This window comes from Mycteria americana, chromosome 20 (assembly GCF_035582795.1).
Source record: "Mycteria americana isolate JAX WOST 10 ecotype Jacksonville Zoo and Gardens chromosome 20, USCA_MyAme_1.0, whole genome shotgun sequence".
Taxonomy (NCBI): domain Eukaryota; kingdom Metazoa; phylum Chordata; class Aves; order Ciconiiformes; family Ciconiidae; genus Mycteria; species Mycteria americana.
Window position 1 is genome coordinate 2698821 of NC_134384.1, and position 18485 is coordinate 2717305.

At 43.0% G+C, this 18485-nt stretch overlaps 1 protein-coding gene across 5 annotated transcripts in view; it reads right to left on the bottom strand.

Annotated features, from left to right (window-relative positions):
* SRGAP2 (SLIT-ROBO Rho GTPase activating protein 2) overlaps positions 1 to 18379 on the bottom strand; it is a 112133-nt gene extending 93754 nt beyond the window's left edge. For 3 of the 5 annotated variants that reach the window (XM_075522028.1, XM_075522025.1, XM_075522029.1), the window contains exons 1-2: positions 18295 to 18379; positions 16731 to 17276 (exon numbers count right to left, since the gene is read on the bottom strand). In XM_075522028.1, the coding sequence (XP_075378143.1) occupies positions 16731 to 16797 (67 nt within the window). In that variant the 5' untranslated portion in view covers positions 16798 to 17276; positions 18295 to 18379. Of the gene's footprint in view, positions 1 to 16730; positions 17277 to 17877; positions 17982 to 18074; positions 18204 to 18294 lie in introns of those variants that run through there. The other 2 variants (XM_075522026.1, XM_075522027.1) reach the window with 2 other exon arrangements.
* Between the last annotated feature and the right edge of the window lie 106 nt (positions 18380 to 18485).

The following is an 18485-nucleotide window of genomic DNA, read 5'->3' on the forward strand; positions in this document are numbered from 1 at the left end:
TGAATTAAAAATATCGCTCACACACAATGGCCCAAACGCAATGCAGCGTCTACAGCGTTTCATTCCGGTTATTGTAATCTAATTATAGCCCTGCAGAGCCCCCACAACCCAGCGCTGGCCGTATTGTGTGCTCTCACTATCCACCTCCCCATTGGAGAGCTATTTCAAGTGTAAAACAAGCAAGTTTCTCTTTGAATGTCAGCTCTGTACGGGAAGTCAGACCTAACACTGGATTTTAAAAACTCTACCCACTAACTAAGCAGTGCAGAGTGGATCTTGTATTTAAAAATAGTAGTTGGGGAAATAACTTGCTAAGAGAAATGCACCGGTGCAGGTCTGGAAAGCTGCACACAACAACACGCATCTCCGTAAGCCAGCACCTTCCCAACAGGAGCCAGCTGCTACTGCATCCAGGCCACCGCGATCTTCAACTTGGTTAAGGTTTTAAAGAGCATCCGTGATAAATAGAGGCACAGAAAACTACAGAAGGGAGACTGCACAGTGAGTTGTCCTCACACAGTAAATATATCCCAATTACAACCATAGCCTCCTAGTATACCTGCAATAAGCCAAGCAATTCAGTAATTTTCTATTGAATTATCTGAAAAGGTTTGTAAAAGTACTAAAATCCCGCTATGCTCTCTCATTCAGCATCATACCTATGCTGATGAAGATGATGGGTAGTAAGTTAACCAGGCAAAATCATACAGCACGTCAGTCACAGAAGTTGAAATCCAAAGCCACGGCTGCGCCTGTGCTTTCCAAGAACAAGACAACACTCACTCACCTCCATCATCTTGTAAGGAAGTCAAAATATATCAAAACCAGTAGGCACATACTGGGAATGAATGCCATTGCCTAGGGATACTGCACACATCTCAGCACGACTTCATCATTATTTATGAAGTGATACTCCATTCACAAAATACAGCAATGTACTTGGGTTATTTCTATAAACGTTAATTTTTTTTATTCGTACTTGACACAGAAATATCAGCCTTTTAAAAAAACATGTTACTTGAGCCCCAGGAGCCCCATCACAGCCTCAGGGCTCATAAGACATCTGCAAAAACCCAAGGCAGAATTTCTTCTTCTATCTGCAGCCGTGCGGAGCCAAAAGCTCCTCCCAGCTCCAATCTGGGTCCAGAGGAGCAGAAAAGTGATTCATCCTCCCACTCCCCATCCAGGCTCCCGCTTCTCTGGCAGAGCTGCCAGGAGGAGTGGGAGCCCACCACCTTTGGCAGCGTGGTGCAATCTATCATCGAGACAGGAGTCACTCCCAGCTCCTCCGACAGTGTGAACATTTGGTGACATTTCAATTGCTACAAACAGGGAATGAATTTGAATCAAGACCTAAAAAAGATGAAGGTTGAGTCACCCACACTGACTTCTCACTCATTGAAATAGATTTTACTTATTCCCAATTTGCAGGTTGCTACATATGAACATTATATTAAAGAAAATAGAATTGAGGAACCCTTTAGCAAGCAAAGGAAAAAGCCATCCCCCAAAAGTGAACTCGCTGATACCCAGCTCTCTTCCACTTACTGTGTTCACTGGACTTTCCACTTCATCTAGAACAACTGTGCCAACCGGAGAAAATTGAAACTAACCTCTATCCAAAACAAAATGACAGCAATTAAGCCATAAACAAGTTGCTCAGCTTAATAAAAATGAGTTCAAGCCCTGCGCCTGTAGTATTCAATAGCATTTTTAAGCCTTCCTAGGGAGGAATCACCACTTGCTGTTAAAACCCTCCCAAGGCCCGAGTGGATGGTTACAGAACTGATGTACAAAAAAGCTGCATCTTGCTGAGCAAAAGAACTAAAATTAAACCCCCCCAAAAAAACCCACACCAGAAAGTTAATAGTAGGTGTATAAAAATGTTAACTTAGGCAATGAAAGAAACACAGTCTGCACTATTAGTTTATTTAGAGTAACCACATTATTAACCAATTTGCGATCAGTAATAATAGACATACCCGCTGTCACCACTATGCAGAGAACATCCATTTTGTAAAACATGTTAGTATGAACAGTCTAACCTCAAACCAAGCTAAGGCATGCAGAAAATGAAATCACCAAGGGCCAGGTACTTGCTAAAATTTTGAGTCCACCCTAATTACCGACAAGGCAAAGCGGATTTTTCTTTGCTCTTGACACACTCCTCCTCCAACACGTCTGATTGCTTTGTATCTTTTTCCTTGTCTATCCTAGTCCCAACTGACAAGAAAAAAAAGAAAGCGTTAACACCTTCATCTGGATTAACAGCACTTGGGAGCATTGAGAAATCTTCCCGAAAACGCAGCTTTTGACAAAAGCGGGGCCCCGCAGCAGCCTCCCTGACCCTGTTCTTGCTGGACAAAATAAACGGGTGAGAAAGCAAGAGGCAATTCCCAGCACCGTGCCTTAAAACCAAGGAGAAGGTCTCTGCAGGGCAGGGGCTCTTCTGTTTGCTCTGGCACAACCCCTCTTCACCACAAACGCAAAAAAGACATCCCCTAGGACCGGGCAAGTCCACTCCAAGGAACCAGAGCACGTTAGACACAAGAAAAGGAATCAGCCCCCAAACGGTTTGCAGTGACAAGCGTTTCCTGCTTGCTCTGCCACCAAGAGAAATATTTAACGTTCACAAACTTTCTCCTATTTAACCTGAAAATCTTCACAAAGCTCTGAAGTTCAACTTCAGTGGGAACAGTGAAGGTTTGCTTCAACACTAAGTGTTTCTCACAGATGTAAGAAAGTGTCAACAAAACCCCGGTACAAGAGGCAGCGACGTGAGCATCTCTTTCAAGATTCTCAACTGGCCTCTCTTCTTGGCAGCTTAAAGATTTAAAAATTTTAAATATCAATTTGACGTCTAGGACTGGCAATCTAGTATCTTTGCCAACACTGAAATTCACATAAGCCTTTAACTCCTAAAAATAAATCTTAAAGAAAACATTCATTCAAGACTCAATCCCAGTGGAGCAAAAAGAACTCTGGAAGAATCATAAAAAACTGGCACTTAAAAATAGCAAACCTGTTTATTTGTGTTAGGAAATTTCAGGGGAGTGTTTATTTCCTACTTATTACCCCAACCACTTCCCAATGGCAGAAGTCAGGGAGGAAGAAAAGAGAAGGGAGATAGGAGTCAAAAGAGGGGATACCTGCAGGCACATTTCAGCTACCTGACAATCCAATTCAAGGCTGCACAAACTTTGACTCATTCATGGAATTGTTTTTGACTGTTCTTCGCAGTAAACTCCACTGAGTTTTATTTGAGCGGTGAGCTGCGTTCCCCGCTCCCTGTTTCCACTCGGACCAGCGAGCGCCTCTTGACTCGACAGCCGTCTCATTCAAAACAATGCTGGGATTTGTCATTCCATCACCTCCAAAAAAACCAAACAAGAAGAAAAAATAAAAAAGTAAAAACCCCACATATACAACTATGTAATTATCTCCTCTGTCCGAGTAACTTTTCTTAAAAAGAAGAGGCAAATCCTTTCCAGCCACGCAGGCTGCATTGCCAGACAAAAAAAAAAAAAAAAAAAAAGAGTTTAATGTTCTCTCAACATGTTTCAAGATCTGTAATTGGATCCCATAAATCTCACCGGAGACCCTGATTTAGGTCATTGCGAGTAATTCACTACCCTTTAATCTTTTTACCTACTTTCAGTCTACTTGGAACACAATGGCATTCAACTGGGCAAGATCTGCTGAAAGGCCTAATTCAGCAACCCAAAGAACACAGACTCCTCAAAAATAGGTCTGAACTAACAGCACCGAAGGCAGGAGGATACCTCTGCTCGCCTGAGGGGAAAACAGCGCCCACAAAGCTCCGACACTGTCGGAACAGTAAAAATGCTAATTTAGACTGGATGTTCTTCCAATGATCATAAAACATGTAAAGCTATTTGAAAGGAAAATGGATGGAATTTTGAAGAGGAAAGAAAGTAAATTGTTATTACATACATTATAAATACACATACAGTTATGCCCACAGTTATACCCAGAAATAATTTGCTTTATTTACCTTCGAAGTAGACAAGGAATAACATCTATAACGCTTAAAATATGCTACAGGAAGTTTCACAATCAGAGAATTCTGCAAAAGGCAACTCTGGCTTTTGGGCAGCTTTTTTTTTTTTTAAATATCAGAGATACAAGAGTTGTCGATTATAAATACTATGTATGATGTATTAACGTCCTCATTTTCACTGATACGCGAGGGGTCATCGCAAAGACTGAAAGTAGATTTAAGATGTTAAGTGAAACAGGAGTTTAGGAAGTGATGTAGTAATAAAGCATGAACCGTAAGAGACCATGGTACAGCTGAATAGCTCTTTAGCACATTGAACAGAGCAGGCATTTTGTTTGAGCTACTTAAAAACAAACTCACCTCTCCCACGTAAATAAATACTTCATACATTGAAAGATAAAAAAATAAAAATAAAAAGAGCTTTCCACATATCCCATAAAAACCACTCTCTGTAAAAGAAAGGAGAACACCTGTGCTCTAAAAAGTTAATGGTCAACAGATTTTAGTGTTATTGCCATAAGCTAAAAGCATGCGTAGTGAGGCTTCAGGGGGATCTTTCTTCAGTTAACAAAATAAGCTTTGAGAGGCACATGACTAGAAGCAACAAAAAAAAAAAAAGAGGATGCAGGGAAAGAAAAAGAACCTGTTTTCCCTCAGTGCAGAGAGTTGAACCTTTTCTTCCTATCGCTGTCAAAGATTCAAAGCAGTTCTGTACGCACAGCGTAACCTCTCCACAACAGACAGCCCAGGCAGGCCTGGCTGAATACTGATTGCTTTCAAAAAAAAAAAAAAAAAAAAAAAATCAATTTACTCTTTCCTACAGATACATGCAGCTGTCATCCTCTGCATGCACCTTTCCATGTAAGGTCTCAAAGCAACCTCCTTCTTGAAAGAAGAGGCAACGATCTTTTAGAACTGATAAATGTGTTTAAATAGTCAACATATAAATAACTTCTTACAGCAAGGACAACAGCAAACCTTTCACAAGATCCAGAATCCTTAAACTAAAGGTAACAGCAAATTAGCAGCACTTTCATCCCAACCATAGCAGCTGGCCATGCTGCTCTGGGTTTGGTAGAGGGTGGGGCATGAATGAGAACTATTTCATGAAGCCTAATCATAAAACCACCGAAACGATGCGAGTGAGCTGGAAAAGGCAACAGAGTACAGAGAAAATTATAGCTGATCCTTCAACTTACAGCAAGTATTTATTATAGAACTTCACAAGCTACAGATGCTGCTTTCCGGAGAAACCTCCAGCAGCAGCAAACCAACATGGTCGTCCACTCCGTACGTGTTGGTCTGGCGATCGCAAGCTCCTTCCCAAAATACTGACGGAGCCTTCTCCTGTAGCACTGTAATACTCCTGCCATGGGTGCTCCTTAAGCTCAAGCTAGAAATTACTCACTAACAGTCAAGCAAATTTATAAATCACAGCAAGAATGACCAACTGTTACGAGTACGTTAACCAGAAAGTAACTTGAAGTTTCAGAATAAAGCCAAACAAAAACAAAAACCCAAAACGAAACCAAACCAAAACAAAAAACTCTCTCATTTGCTGGCAACAGCTCTCGCTGCTTTCAAGACTCTACCTACAGGGATTTTCCAGAGAGGCCAGTGCCAGAATGTGTTCCCTTGTTTTAAATTTGAAACGAACCTAGTACCTGAACCTCCAAGGGCATGTTGGGGGGGGAATTTTTAGCCAAGATTTCTGGAGAGAAAGAGTGAAAGGTGGAAATTAATGGATGCAAGGAGCCCTTTATAGCCACTCTCTGTCAAGTTCATTCTGATGGGGATGAGGGAAATAATTTGATTCAAAGCCTAAGTAAAGATTAATTCCTTAAGTGTGAAGGCAATGCATGTGAATGTGTTTGGCATTAAACAACTGGGCTAAATAAAAGGATTTCTCTTACACTTTTGGGTAAAGTAATTTATCATTACAGGCAGAAATTAATCATAATAGCAGGTAACAACAATATATGGATTGATAAGAGATCAAACCAACCTCAGAGAAAATACAGACAATCTGGACGGGATAAGAGCACATGGAGGGAGAAAAGGCAATTTAGCAATCAGTAACAAGACTTCACGCCACACAGGAAATAAGTCAACACTCAAGAGTCAGCTCCAAGGGGTGCTAAGCCCAAGTTCTGAGTTTATCCAACAACCCGGGTCAGCAGTGCTGACATCTTTGGTAATGTAGTAAGTTCCCTGCTAAGAAACCTTACACATTTGTTTAGCATAGACAAAACTTTGACTTGCAAACAATTGTAGTAGATTAACCAGAAACTAATAACGTCACAGCTCTGATAAACCCAATAAAGATTAGAGTATTTAAGCCTCTCCTAGCATGCGTGTGGATGCTGTCCGTCCTCTCTTTTTCCATTTTTTCCTTTCTGTAGCACAACTCGTGGAAGCTCACAAGAACCAAAAAAAGAAAAGGAAAAAAAAGAAACAGAACAAGAAGTATCCAGCGTTTTTAGACATTCAGCTCCAGGGGGAAAACACAAGAGCGTAGTTTCATTCATAGCAAGTTAAGTTTCCATCCAAACATCATTACTGTATCCTGTGACCTTTGTAGCGTTGCATTTGTTCCTCCCTCTATACAGCACAGAAACCCTTTCCCCCTCCCTTTTCCAGCTGCACACTTTTGAGTCGTTTACTGGCAAAGTCTTTTGTTCATATTTCAGCATCTTTCTGCAGCACTGGAGCCCGCCCCGTTGAGCTGGGACACAGAGGGGTGCAAGCAGCCCGCTATGCAGCAGAAATACTGGTGGCTTACCCATTGGTTTTTTTAAAGGGTAAATAGGATGAAGCAGGCTTCCTTCTTCAACAGATGGAGAGAACACAGAAAAGTTAAGAAGAGTTCCTTTCATTAAAAAGACCAAAGCAAAACCAGGCTCCTTTCCAAAACCACTTCACAGAGATATTAATTTATTAAATTTCTGAATAACTGGTTATCGAACACAGGGGAAGAACCTCCACGGGCCTGCTCAGACCTCTGTACTTCTATAGTCCATGAAACACTTCGTATGCTATGGTTTGTCATTATCATTCATTAATATATCCACTGCATATATTAACAAAAATGGAAACAATTTTTTTTTCACAGTAATAATGGCTGCTTCTTATTTACATGTTTTCTGACCTGAGCTTTCAAAGCACTTCACGTTCATCAGACAGGACTCTTCAAAACACACCTGTAATATACCTGCTTTATGGTCCATAGAACTTACATCTTACATGAATTTACATCTACTGATGACAAAAAATTAAAATAAATAAATAAAAGAACCCTGTCCGTGGATTTGCCAAATGCTCTGGTCAGGAAAGCAACCCTTTCAGAGGGCAGGCACGTCAGCATCTTAGCAAACTTCACACTGCCTTGCCTTTGTGCTGCGTGTCCAAATTCTGCTTTAAAGGCTGTGGATACTGCTGTGGGTTTCCAAGAAGGTGGAAGAGCATCAGTTTTCTAGAAAGCTTCATTACCGTTCACTGATCAGAACTGCCTGGATGGTTATCTGTAGTGCCATCAATAGCCTTAGGAGAAGTTAACTTGTCATAGTTGTGATTTCCAAGTGAAACACTTAAGACAGCCCTCCCCAGATGAACTGGGATGGAGAACAGAGAATTGCCGTACACCAGTGAGCACACAGCAGCTCCCACCTGCCTGGGGTTGCCACAGTACTGCCCAAGTTGAGTAACGACATCTGGTAGCTGAGTGGAAGTTTCCTGGACCCATAATCCTGTCCCTATATAAAATTTCTTCATATTTTAATAGCAAGCAGTGCTAATGAAATATGTTAATAATGCCTCTTTTTTTTTTTTCTTCCTAAAAGCAAGAACGTCACATAAAATGTGTTTTGGATACCAGGTACTCTTAGCAGTAGAATAGCAAGAGCACTGCCCCAGTGTTAACCTGCATAAAGAAAAGGATTTTGTGGAATTTACCATAACACCTAACTTCACAAATTAAGTGCTAATGAGTAGGAGCATCCTCAAAGACACAAGAGGAATTTATCCCACTATATTTAAACCTCATCCAACAAGCATCTTAAATATTCCCCAAATAAAGGCATAATCATACGTAACATGCCACGGCCCAGAAAGTTCCTTGAAATTGTCCATCAACTTGGTTTCCTCCCACCCTGCATGGATCACTCCCTCCCTGCTGAGACGGGGAATGAAGGGATCAATTAATGCCTAAATATAATGGTTGACACCAGGAAATGACAATCCCTACCTCATTTCATTCAGATCACTAAACCAACAAAGAGTTGTGAAGGACTTACTACCACAAACTGGGTTTCCCCTTAAGATTTCTCACCACTAAGCCTCCATCAGCAGCAGACAGTACCGTATTTTATTATTGCAATATCCAGACACACTCTAAACAACACTGAACGGCCTGGTGATTAAAACATCGGCATTCACCACATTATCTGCAGCACCATCCTCACTATTTCTAGAAGCGGCCGAACAGGATGGATGGGAAATTGGGAGGCAAGAAATGAGAAACAGAACGGCACCCCATCCATCATTACCAAATCTCAAGCTGCAAATGCAAGGGGGGAAAAAAACCTTCACATGTTATAACAATAGCTTAAAGCCCTGTACTCTCCTTTACTGTAGGGATCAATGATGATGTGACCAGCAGCCAAACAAATGCAGCTTTTCAGCCTTCCCTCATGCCATGGGCATGCCATGCAGCGGCTAAAACCCAAAGAAAATAGAAAAATATCTTTCTAAATAATCCCGTTTGTAGAATAAGCACTAGTTTGTGCTGCTAATCACCCTCTCCCTTTTCAGGTAACAAATAAAAAGCTACAGCAAGAAAAACACATTCATTACCCTGTACAGTTTGCCTTACGAAAACCCACCAAGGACACAGAACCGTTTCGATTGACTGAAGCTTAGGATCTTTGGTTAGCAAACAATCGATCCACTGGTTCAGGGCGAGCAGTTTAGCAATCCTGGCAGCTACAGGTCTGTCGGGAACAAACCCCCCTTCCTCGTGGGACCATCAGAGCATGCCCCCGCCGTGGGACCGGACTGCTGTCCAAAGAAAGAGTCAGGGACTAATTCCCAGGCAACAACTGTCGTTATTTTAGGCAGATTCAATTTGCAAGCACTCCCCATCTATAAATTGCATAGCTTCATGGCTTACTCGCTGCATGAAAACCGTTGTCCAATGACAGCAGTACAAAAACAAGCCAAAAACCCTTCCCTAATTAAAAGAAGGGAAGCCAAAAGGCTCTTCCTGGAAAGTCCTACAATAAAAAAAACCAACTTCAAAATTAGTAGGACTGACCAAATCACCCTGCCGCAGCACTTCGCGACTGTAGATTAAAATCCACTCTTGGTTTAGAGTTAATCTGTTTATTTGGCTCCCTCTCAAGAGTCAAAAAGCCAGGAGCTGCTTATGTGCCACATAAGGATAAGGCAGCTCCCTGGGCCTAATTCAGCTGATTTCACAGAAATAAATGTGAAGCAAAAGTTGTTTCTGCAGCATGCTGAAAACACTTAAGACCTAAGAATTTTTGCACCACATTTAGCAACACCTTGAGAGAAAATGCTGGCGAAAAAGCACTCATTAAAGGAGAAGGGGGAACCCTATGAATGTTTGGAGAATTCGCTGCTTGTATATGCCAAAGATTTACCGCGCTATTCTGCGCAGCATGCTGCAGCATACAAAAGGGTGCACACCAGATTAAACCGCACGGCTGCGCCAGGCATATCAGCTGAGATTTACACCCAGGCACAGCTCACATTTACATTTATACTTGCTTCCATTTCTGCTGCCTTGCTTGGTTAAAGAACAGCAAACGCTGGGCTTGTTTCTCCCAACGCATGCATCCTCGCCACGCCGCCTGTCCACTGCCATCCGAACTCATGCCCACGCTGCTTCAGATGCAAGCAGCACTCCCAAGTAACTCTGGGTCTTGTAAACACATGGTCCTTTTACATTCAGAATTGCAGAGGAAGTGATTTTTTTTTTTTCCTAATTCCCAGCCCCTTACTTTTTTTCCAAGCAACGATTAACTCTCACCATACCAACTCAAAGCAAAATGACTGGGTCAGAAGCTTTAAACAACAGTAAATAGTTACTTTGATGGCAAAAAAAAAAAAAAAAAAAAAAAATTGAAATGGTTCAAATGCATTTGCAGCATCTACTGCAAAAATGAAAAAATTACCAGCTGAGCTTCCTTGACACAGTTACTCTATATCCAAATGTGTTTTCTGACTTTAAACACTCACACCAAGAGTTTCACTGACCACTACCGAGAGATTTCACAAAAAGAAGGTCCTGTTTTGTCTTTTGTAATATTGCTATTTTGGAAGAAAAGGAGAAAGTAGACATGAAGAATGGTCTCTAATGATGGAATTACTGTGAAGTCAAGACCCTTTCTCCTATTTCCTCCCATACTTTTTTATCCCTCAGCAAATCAAACCGTAACTCTCTATTTGCTTCCATTGCCTACAAAACGTTGCCAATATTCAGAGAGCAGGACTCCCATGATGTTGTAGAAATTCTCAAAAAGAAAGCATGAAGTCTGCAAAAGTCATACAAAAATGAACTAAATAAAGTCATAAGTAATGAATATCAACTGTGCATGGCATAGCGAAAGCTATTCAAAAGAACATGTGTTTAAACATACTTTCCATCTCAACAAAGGTTTAGATTTTTCACTCTTCATAAAGACAGCTGAAAAAGTTGACCAGCCAAATAGGTTCTTCCAAGTAAATCCCCAAAATGGGCAAAAATTAGTAAGCATTAAAAACAAAAAAAAGAAAAGTCAAGCCTTTTAACTAACAGAAAAAGGAAAAGATACTAATGTGTACCCTTACCACGAAAGGAAATCATTCAGAGCTAAGGAAAAATGTCGTGGGGCTCCCTTAGTTGGGAGTTAGGGAAAACTGGCTATCACTAGTAAACTTTTTATAGAAACCCTACTGAGTTACACTGGCAATTCCTGCTGCTTTTGGAAGAAACTGCAACATTTAAGTGGACTGAGGTCTTTTGGTCAGCTTTGGGCTCTAGCCTTGTGGCACGTGATGAATCTGCAACGGAGGGATTTTGGAGATGGAAAGGAGAGAAGAAAGACTCTGCATTCTTTCACCTCTTCCCGTCCTCATTAACAATCCATTAGTAGGAACTGTACATAGGACAAAAAGAAATACAAACTATTGCTGTAACATCAAACCAGGCTCCCAACAGCCCCTTCCCCCTTTCTGGCAGTAGGCTGCTTCGTTGGCCCAATCCAGCTCCAAAACTCAAGGGATTAGCACTATCAAGAACTGCAGAAAACCAGATGATCTTGCAGCAATTCCATAGCTGGAGTTTGGAGCAAGTCATTGTTGCAAACAAATGGAATCACTTACACGCACAGAGTAATGATTAACTGTAAAAACCCCTTAAAAGGTAGTTTTACATGTTCAATGTAAATGGTAATCCAATATATACAAATTCAAATCTCAAAATTCAAAACTATTCCACTCCACCACACCGGGGTGCGTGGCTGAAAAGTCTATTTACACGGTGTATTAAATGGGTGTTGCCAAAGAAGAGGCCAAGAGCTCAGCCCTAACTCTCCAAAGCGCACACGCGCGGTGCTAGTACCTGCAAACAGAGCAACTGCGTGCAGTGACCAACTTGGTGACCTGAACAGAAGGCAGACACAAAAGAGAAATCACCACACACACGTAACATCAACAGTACTGCAAATCCCCAGCTGCACAAGTTTAGCAACAAAATAAGTTACAGTGATTTCAATGGATTGGTCTAAAAATCAAAAGATAGTTCTACAAATAGCTGCTTTCTAGACAAGCGCTGCACGTCCAGTGTTAACAAGAAAACTTTTGACAGTTGAGAGAAATCCCGATTTTGTTTCAAGTCACCACCAAAGTATCACACTTCCTATCCCCAAAATTGCAGCTGCTGACCCAGTCATGGCTACTTTTGTCATCTTTGGCACAGAGAAGGTCTGTACCACTCCTAAGAGTTTACCAGTATTAAACTGCTGACCATTGCTCAAGGTGCTTAGAAGATGTAGCACGCAAACGAGGTTTGTATGCAGCATTTAAGGCATTTTTAAGCGGTATTTAAGGCAAAAGACCACAATCAGCCATTCAACCCAGAGAAAAAAAAAGAGGGACTTATGTGAAATTTATCACCAATTTTGGGGAGATTAAAAAGAAAGTTTTAGACATTACAGTAGCCTGAATCTGATGGCAGCTGGGAGGCTTGCCTGAAGTTCTTCGTATCAGGCATCTTCTCTTCATTCAAGACAGACTCAGCTAAATAACCACGCAGCCACCTCTGTGCTGTGCTCGCTCCTGCTATAAATTACCTCATCTATTTTTCATATTCCTAGTGCTTTTTGGACTGTGCTGCAAGATCTGCAAGAGAGGCATTTTAACCTTTGCTAGAGACTACTCAAGGACAGAAGTGGCTTACGAACCCTCGCTGTGTAAAAAAATTTCAGTATTAAATTTCTGGAGCCCAAACCATGAAGCTATTTACTGAAGCTTTATACAAACTAATTAAATATAAGGCTCTCGTGGGACATGAGGAGAAAGAAAAGAAGAATTAAGAGATAAATCACTGGCTTTTCTTTCCTCAGCAAATGTACACTCCAATTTAATACATTAAACCAAAACCAGTCTGACAGTCCTTGGTCGGGCATAGATAGGCAGCGTCCAAATCTCACATGGAACACACTGCACAGCATAAATTAATTATCTCCGCTTTACCGCAACTTGCACAAAGGAATTGGGAGAGACAATCCAGACAAGGGGATGAGCTTGAGATATCAAAGGCTCCATATGGAGACCATGGAATCTCACTTTCCAGCTTCACAGAACTCATAATCTTTGTGAGCACATGGTACAGAAACATATCAAAGCAGCACTTCCCTCCCCTGCTGACCCCATGTCATCTTGTCAGGAGAATTCCTACCGCATGACACGCAGCCATTTCAAAGTTTCCTCAAAGAGAGAAGCACTCTCAACAAGTCTTGCAAGAAGAACCCACTAATACTGGCAACCTCTCTTCCCCTCGCCAACAGTGTGAAACATTCGGGTGCAGATAGCACAGCCATGCAACCAAACACGAGGCAGACTTTGCTTGCATCATCTAAAGGCAAAAGACTCAAGGTCAATGCAGTGGTTGAGGGTAGCCACCCTGTCTGGACACCTCTGCAGGTTAATTCACTTCTGCAGAAGACAGCGAGTTCGTAATTGAACCTCCAGATACTAGAGACCACAGGATCATTGGACAATTCAGGTTGGGAGGGAGCTCAGGAGGTCATCCAGCCCAACCTCCAGTGGTCAGCTGTAAGGGCAGACCAAGTCTGGTTCCAGCAACCTCCAAGGATGGATGCACTGCACCAGTACCTACAGACTGCAAAGCTTGTCCTCAGCCACGCTGCACAAGTAATCGGGGAAGAAACACATTGCTCCCTCCATGTCCCCTGACCACTGCACAGTAAGTCTGATGTGTAAGAGGTGAATTGCCTTCATCTTCAGAAACTCATTTCATCCTAACGTTGATCTCCCCTGCCATTAGCTGCATGCACAACCACGGGAAGAGCTAACTTCAATCCAAAAGAAGCAAAGAACCGGCTGTTGGAAGAAGACAACAAATACCTATAGCTCACAGCCATGGGAGAACAAAAAGTTTCACTCATCAACACCTTGTCGCCCCTACACACCTTTTACAAGAAAAATTACCAAGTTCATTCAGCAACAGAAAACCAAAAATTTCCCATAACAATGATCTATTAACCATAAACCATACTATTCTTTCAATAGTTTTTGATTAACAACTGAAGAGTATTAAATTTTTAACAAAGCTCAATCATTCTGGCATTACTAATTTAAAGTGCTTAAGTACATGTTTGTGGATTAATGGTTTTAAATGAAGCCTCTAAACACGGTTTCCAACGCACAGCCAGAACGGTGTAGCAAAAAATGTAGTAAGTTTCTAAATGGTAGTGAAAAATATCAGAGACCTCATCTGAGGAACAGATGACACCTTATGATCTATGTAGCACACCAACACCTGATTCATCTCACTCCCACAGCGACTGCTTCATGGTGTCATTTCACAACACAAGAGGAAAGATACCTCATAACACCCCATAAGCAGAGTTAACACCATTTCTATGCCATTCCTGCAGGTAAAGTCAGAATTTGATCAGGATGCTAAAATTTTTTATGTAAGGACCATGATATGTTTAATGACTAGGCAGCACCACACTTTTGGATTTAAGTGTGTCTAGCACCATCTCATCTTCCCGCTGTGGTAGAGAGACCAGCACATCTCTGGAATTAGAGAGGCAAGAGGTCCTACCACTCATGAGTTTTCCTGTAGAGCCAAATCACTATCCAACTCAGAACCAAGGCATCTATGAGATGCAAAGCAAGTTTCATGAAATTTTAAGAAGAGCTTATAACTTCAAAGTCTCCCCCCAAACCTGGTACCTAAAAGTAGAGGAACGACGATCCCCATTGTCAAAGCAGCTCATGAAGGGTTGAAGCCAGGTGAAGAAGGGAAGCTCCCTGCTGTACTTTGAAACAAATGAGGTGATGGGGGAGATGATTGTTACCGTACGGTCGTGTGTATTTTTGAGCTGTTTGGCCCATCTACACCTCCCTCTCAAAGGAAGAGAAAGAGATGGATTAGCACCTTCCATTAGCCACTTCTGGGGTTGTTTCTAGGTGTCCAACGCAAGGCTGCCCCAGCATCACACAACTGACCTTAACCTCCCTGCAATCCCCCACGGCAGGCGTGCGCCTCGAGGAGTCCCTGCGCAGGGAGAGCTGAACTGCGAGAGGGATGAGTATCCCGAGACAAACTCATCGCTGCCCTCGCCACTAATTCAGGAAGGAAACCCTCTTCTCCCAGCTCCTCGTGATCTATTTACACAGTTCCGCTCTTCTTAACCTCCCATATTGAAGATAGGAACGTTTTATAAGGCAAAAGGCACAAATGTCGATATGCCCTGACAACAATTCACTTTTGGGACCACATTTACAGGCTGAATTGACAGGTCTCTGCACAACCACCTTCAGAGATGAACTGAATTTTGGCAGTAATGGTCTCTGCACACAGGCAAGGCTCATTTCCATTTTACCCGTCTGGTTGGTCTCTTTTTTGAAAAGGAAGGGAAAGATTTCTTTTCTAATGCATGAAAAAACTGAGAGGTGAGAAGATGCGCTTTACTAATTCTAAAGCCTTGTTTCTTATTATTGCATCCAATTCACAAATATTGTGACTACAAGCTTGTATCTATCACAAACATTTTGATGGGGTAAATAATGAAAGAACATATAAGCCTCTAATTTTACACTGCCTTCAATTCCCATTTCCAAAGACAGATAGAAAACAGGAATGGAAACTAAAACAGTAAAAAAGAAACACACTCTTCTCCATTTCTAACTTTAAGAACCTGAAAATTAAAAAAAAAAAAATTAAAAATTAAAATAAACTCCTACCCAGGTTTATATTTGCTCAGATGAGCATTTTAAACATAAATGTCAAAACTACGTCTAGGTACAGAGTACTAGGGTCAGTGTAGGACAGGCATCTTGTAGGACAACACGTTTTAATGATTTGCAACCAGTGAGCAGCCCCCCCAGTAGGAAAAATAACTAAGTACATAATTGCAAAACAATATTTTAATTGTCAGTTTTAATCTAGGTTTCCTACTCAGATTTAAATCACATTTTTTTAAATCGCATTGATTTAACTCAATCAACCCTGCCCGAAGGCCATCTTTCCTGCATGCTATGAGCATACCAAGCAAGTTTTAACCGATTAGACAAATCACTAAATTTCATAACTTCCTAACAGCGATATATCACGCCATACACAAACCATAATTATTTTTTTAAATAAGCATTATCTTGAAAACTTTGCAAAAATAAGAAAGAAGCTAAGTAGACATTTCACCATCCTTTTTTTTTTTTTTTACCTAGGGCACATGATAGCTTGAAACCCAGCCAACTGAATTCTGCAGAACTCTTGCACGATCATTGCAAATATGCCTCCGACTCTTTATTGCCTTCCTTATGATGATGGGAATAACACCGATGCATTAGTTTTATTCATTTATATATGTATGCATATATATGTGTCTATACACACACACTGCAACCTTAAGGTGTTACACTCAAGAGCACAGTAAGAAAAACCAGGCAGTAATATTATGGACTCACCAAGAGCAAAATCCTGAATAATGGAACTTTCTAGCACAAACAGCTTTACAGGGACCCTCAGCACAGTCCCTGTTACTACCAGTGGAAATATGCTCTTCTGACACTACACAGATTTTTAAAAGATTCCCATGATAGGAGGAGGATTAAAAAGCAATTAACTGGCTCTCACATTTCAAATGCAAAGCCATATTTTAGAACAGCAGACAGAAAAATATGGATCTCTCAGAACTCAAAAGATTTGTTATATTCCATAAAAAAGCCCTTACCATGATACCTTAAAACAGCAATACCATAGTAGGAACCTACCCATGGGAACGAGAAAAAGCATTGCAAACCCGATCCAGCATTGTATTATGAAAAAGCCCTGCAAATTCCAGGCAATCTGCAAATGATTTCTCCCTTCCCCACCCAAACATCTACTGCAAACTCCTACAATTGCAAGTCAGGACTGCAAGAGCAAAAGAGATGAAAATAAAACCATTCCTACCTTTAACTTGAGTGTCATATTCAGCTATGATCTCCTTATCCTTTTTGAATTTTGCTGGCGACGTCATGTTTTCTTTTCCAAAAAGATTAACCTCAACACAGATCCACCAGAACACAAGATATAAATGCAATTTCGCTCCTCTCAATGCAATGCCTTGATTTTCCGCTTGTCCTCCCCCCCACAAAAAGGAAAAAAAAAAAAAAATCAGTCCATGGAGAGAAGGTATGAGACGGAGCACAGCAGCAGCAAAATGCAGATGTTGAGAGATCAGTGGATGGAAGAGGCAGCAGTTTTGTCTCCCTGCACCAAAACCTTTAGCAGCAGCATCAGACTAGCGAGATCCTGCAGCCCCCAAAGGCTCTTCCTGATTGCTAACGTTAATAGCACAGCCAGGGAGTGGAAGTCCTTCCGCACAACATGTTTTGTGTGGGTTTGGTTTGCCTTTTCTTTTTTTTTTTTTTTTAATGTGCTCAGAGATGATGCAAATCAAATCCCAAATGAGAGGAGAAACGGAGGACAAGAAGCCGTTTTCTTTGGTTTGCTTGCCTGCAAATGCAAAAAAAAAAAAAAGAAAAAAATATATATATTTAGAAAATTACAGCTTGCAGCCAGCAGTCACAAGATGCGCAGCCAAAATTTGCGATCGAAAGAAAAGCTGCCCTGACATTGCAAATTGTCCTTTAAGCAGCAGCATGAGGTTAGAAATGCAGACCGGCCAGGTAACCAAGGGAAAACGCCTACACGGCAGCCAGCCCCAAGGGGGGAGCAGGGGCTCATTTGGCAAGCGGGGTCCCCAGGGGAGCGAGGGGAGGGAGGGGAACCAGCCTGCGCAGAGAGAAAGCGCTTCTCCAAATGAGCAGCAATGCGGGGGGACGAACAGGCAGAGCCTGGCCAAGCTGCAGCATCCTCCGCTGGAAAACTGCACCCCAGCCCTCATCACGCCAGCGGCGGGAGCCGGAGGACGAGCCCGGCAGCTCCCCGACACCCCAGACCCGTCCCCGCCGGAGCGGCTCCGTCCGCAGCTTTTCCTTCGGCAGCTCCGGGCTGGGGTTTGGGGTTTTTTTCTGGTTATTTTGGGTTTTCCGGCGGCCCCGCGGCCCCTCGCCGGGGCAGGGGTCAGAGCCGGCCCGCGGCCGGGGCGGCTCACCCGGCATGTGCGAGGCAGACGGGACCCTGCCCGCAGGGGGACGGCGGGACACAACTTTTCTCCCGTCTTTTTTTTTTTTAATTATTATTTTTTCCCCCTTTTTTCGGGGATGGGAGGGGGCGAGGCTGCAGCCCGGCGGGCGGGCAGCCCCCGCAGAAGATGCGCGTACGGGAGGAAGGAATAAATAAACACGGCACCCGCCGGATCCGCATCCCGCCCGGGAAGAACAATGAGGGCGGCGGGGAGAGGAAGCGTGGGGGTGTCCCGGGGGGGGCCGGGGCTGAGGGACGCGGCCCCGCGCCCCGCCTCAGGGCCGCGCTGAGGGGAGGCTGAGGGGAGGCGGCGGGGGCAGCTCGCGGCCCCCCGGCGGGCTGCCAGGGGAGGGGAGGGGGCCCGGCGGCCGGGCGGGGCGATTACCTGGGCGCTGCGGAGCCGCCTCCCCGCCTCCCGCAGCCGGGCGTCCTCCGGCCGCTGGCGCCCGCCACCCGGTCCCCCCTCACCGGCCTGCCGCCGCCCCGCCCCGCCGCGCGGACCGTCCAATCGGCGGAGAACGCTGTGTAGGAGCGACGGGCGCCTCGACCAACCAGACAGCTCCATCTCTCAGCTGG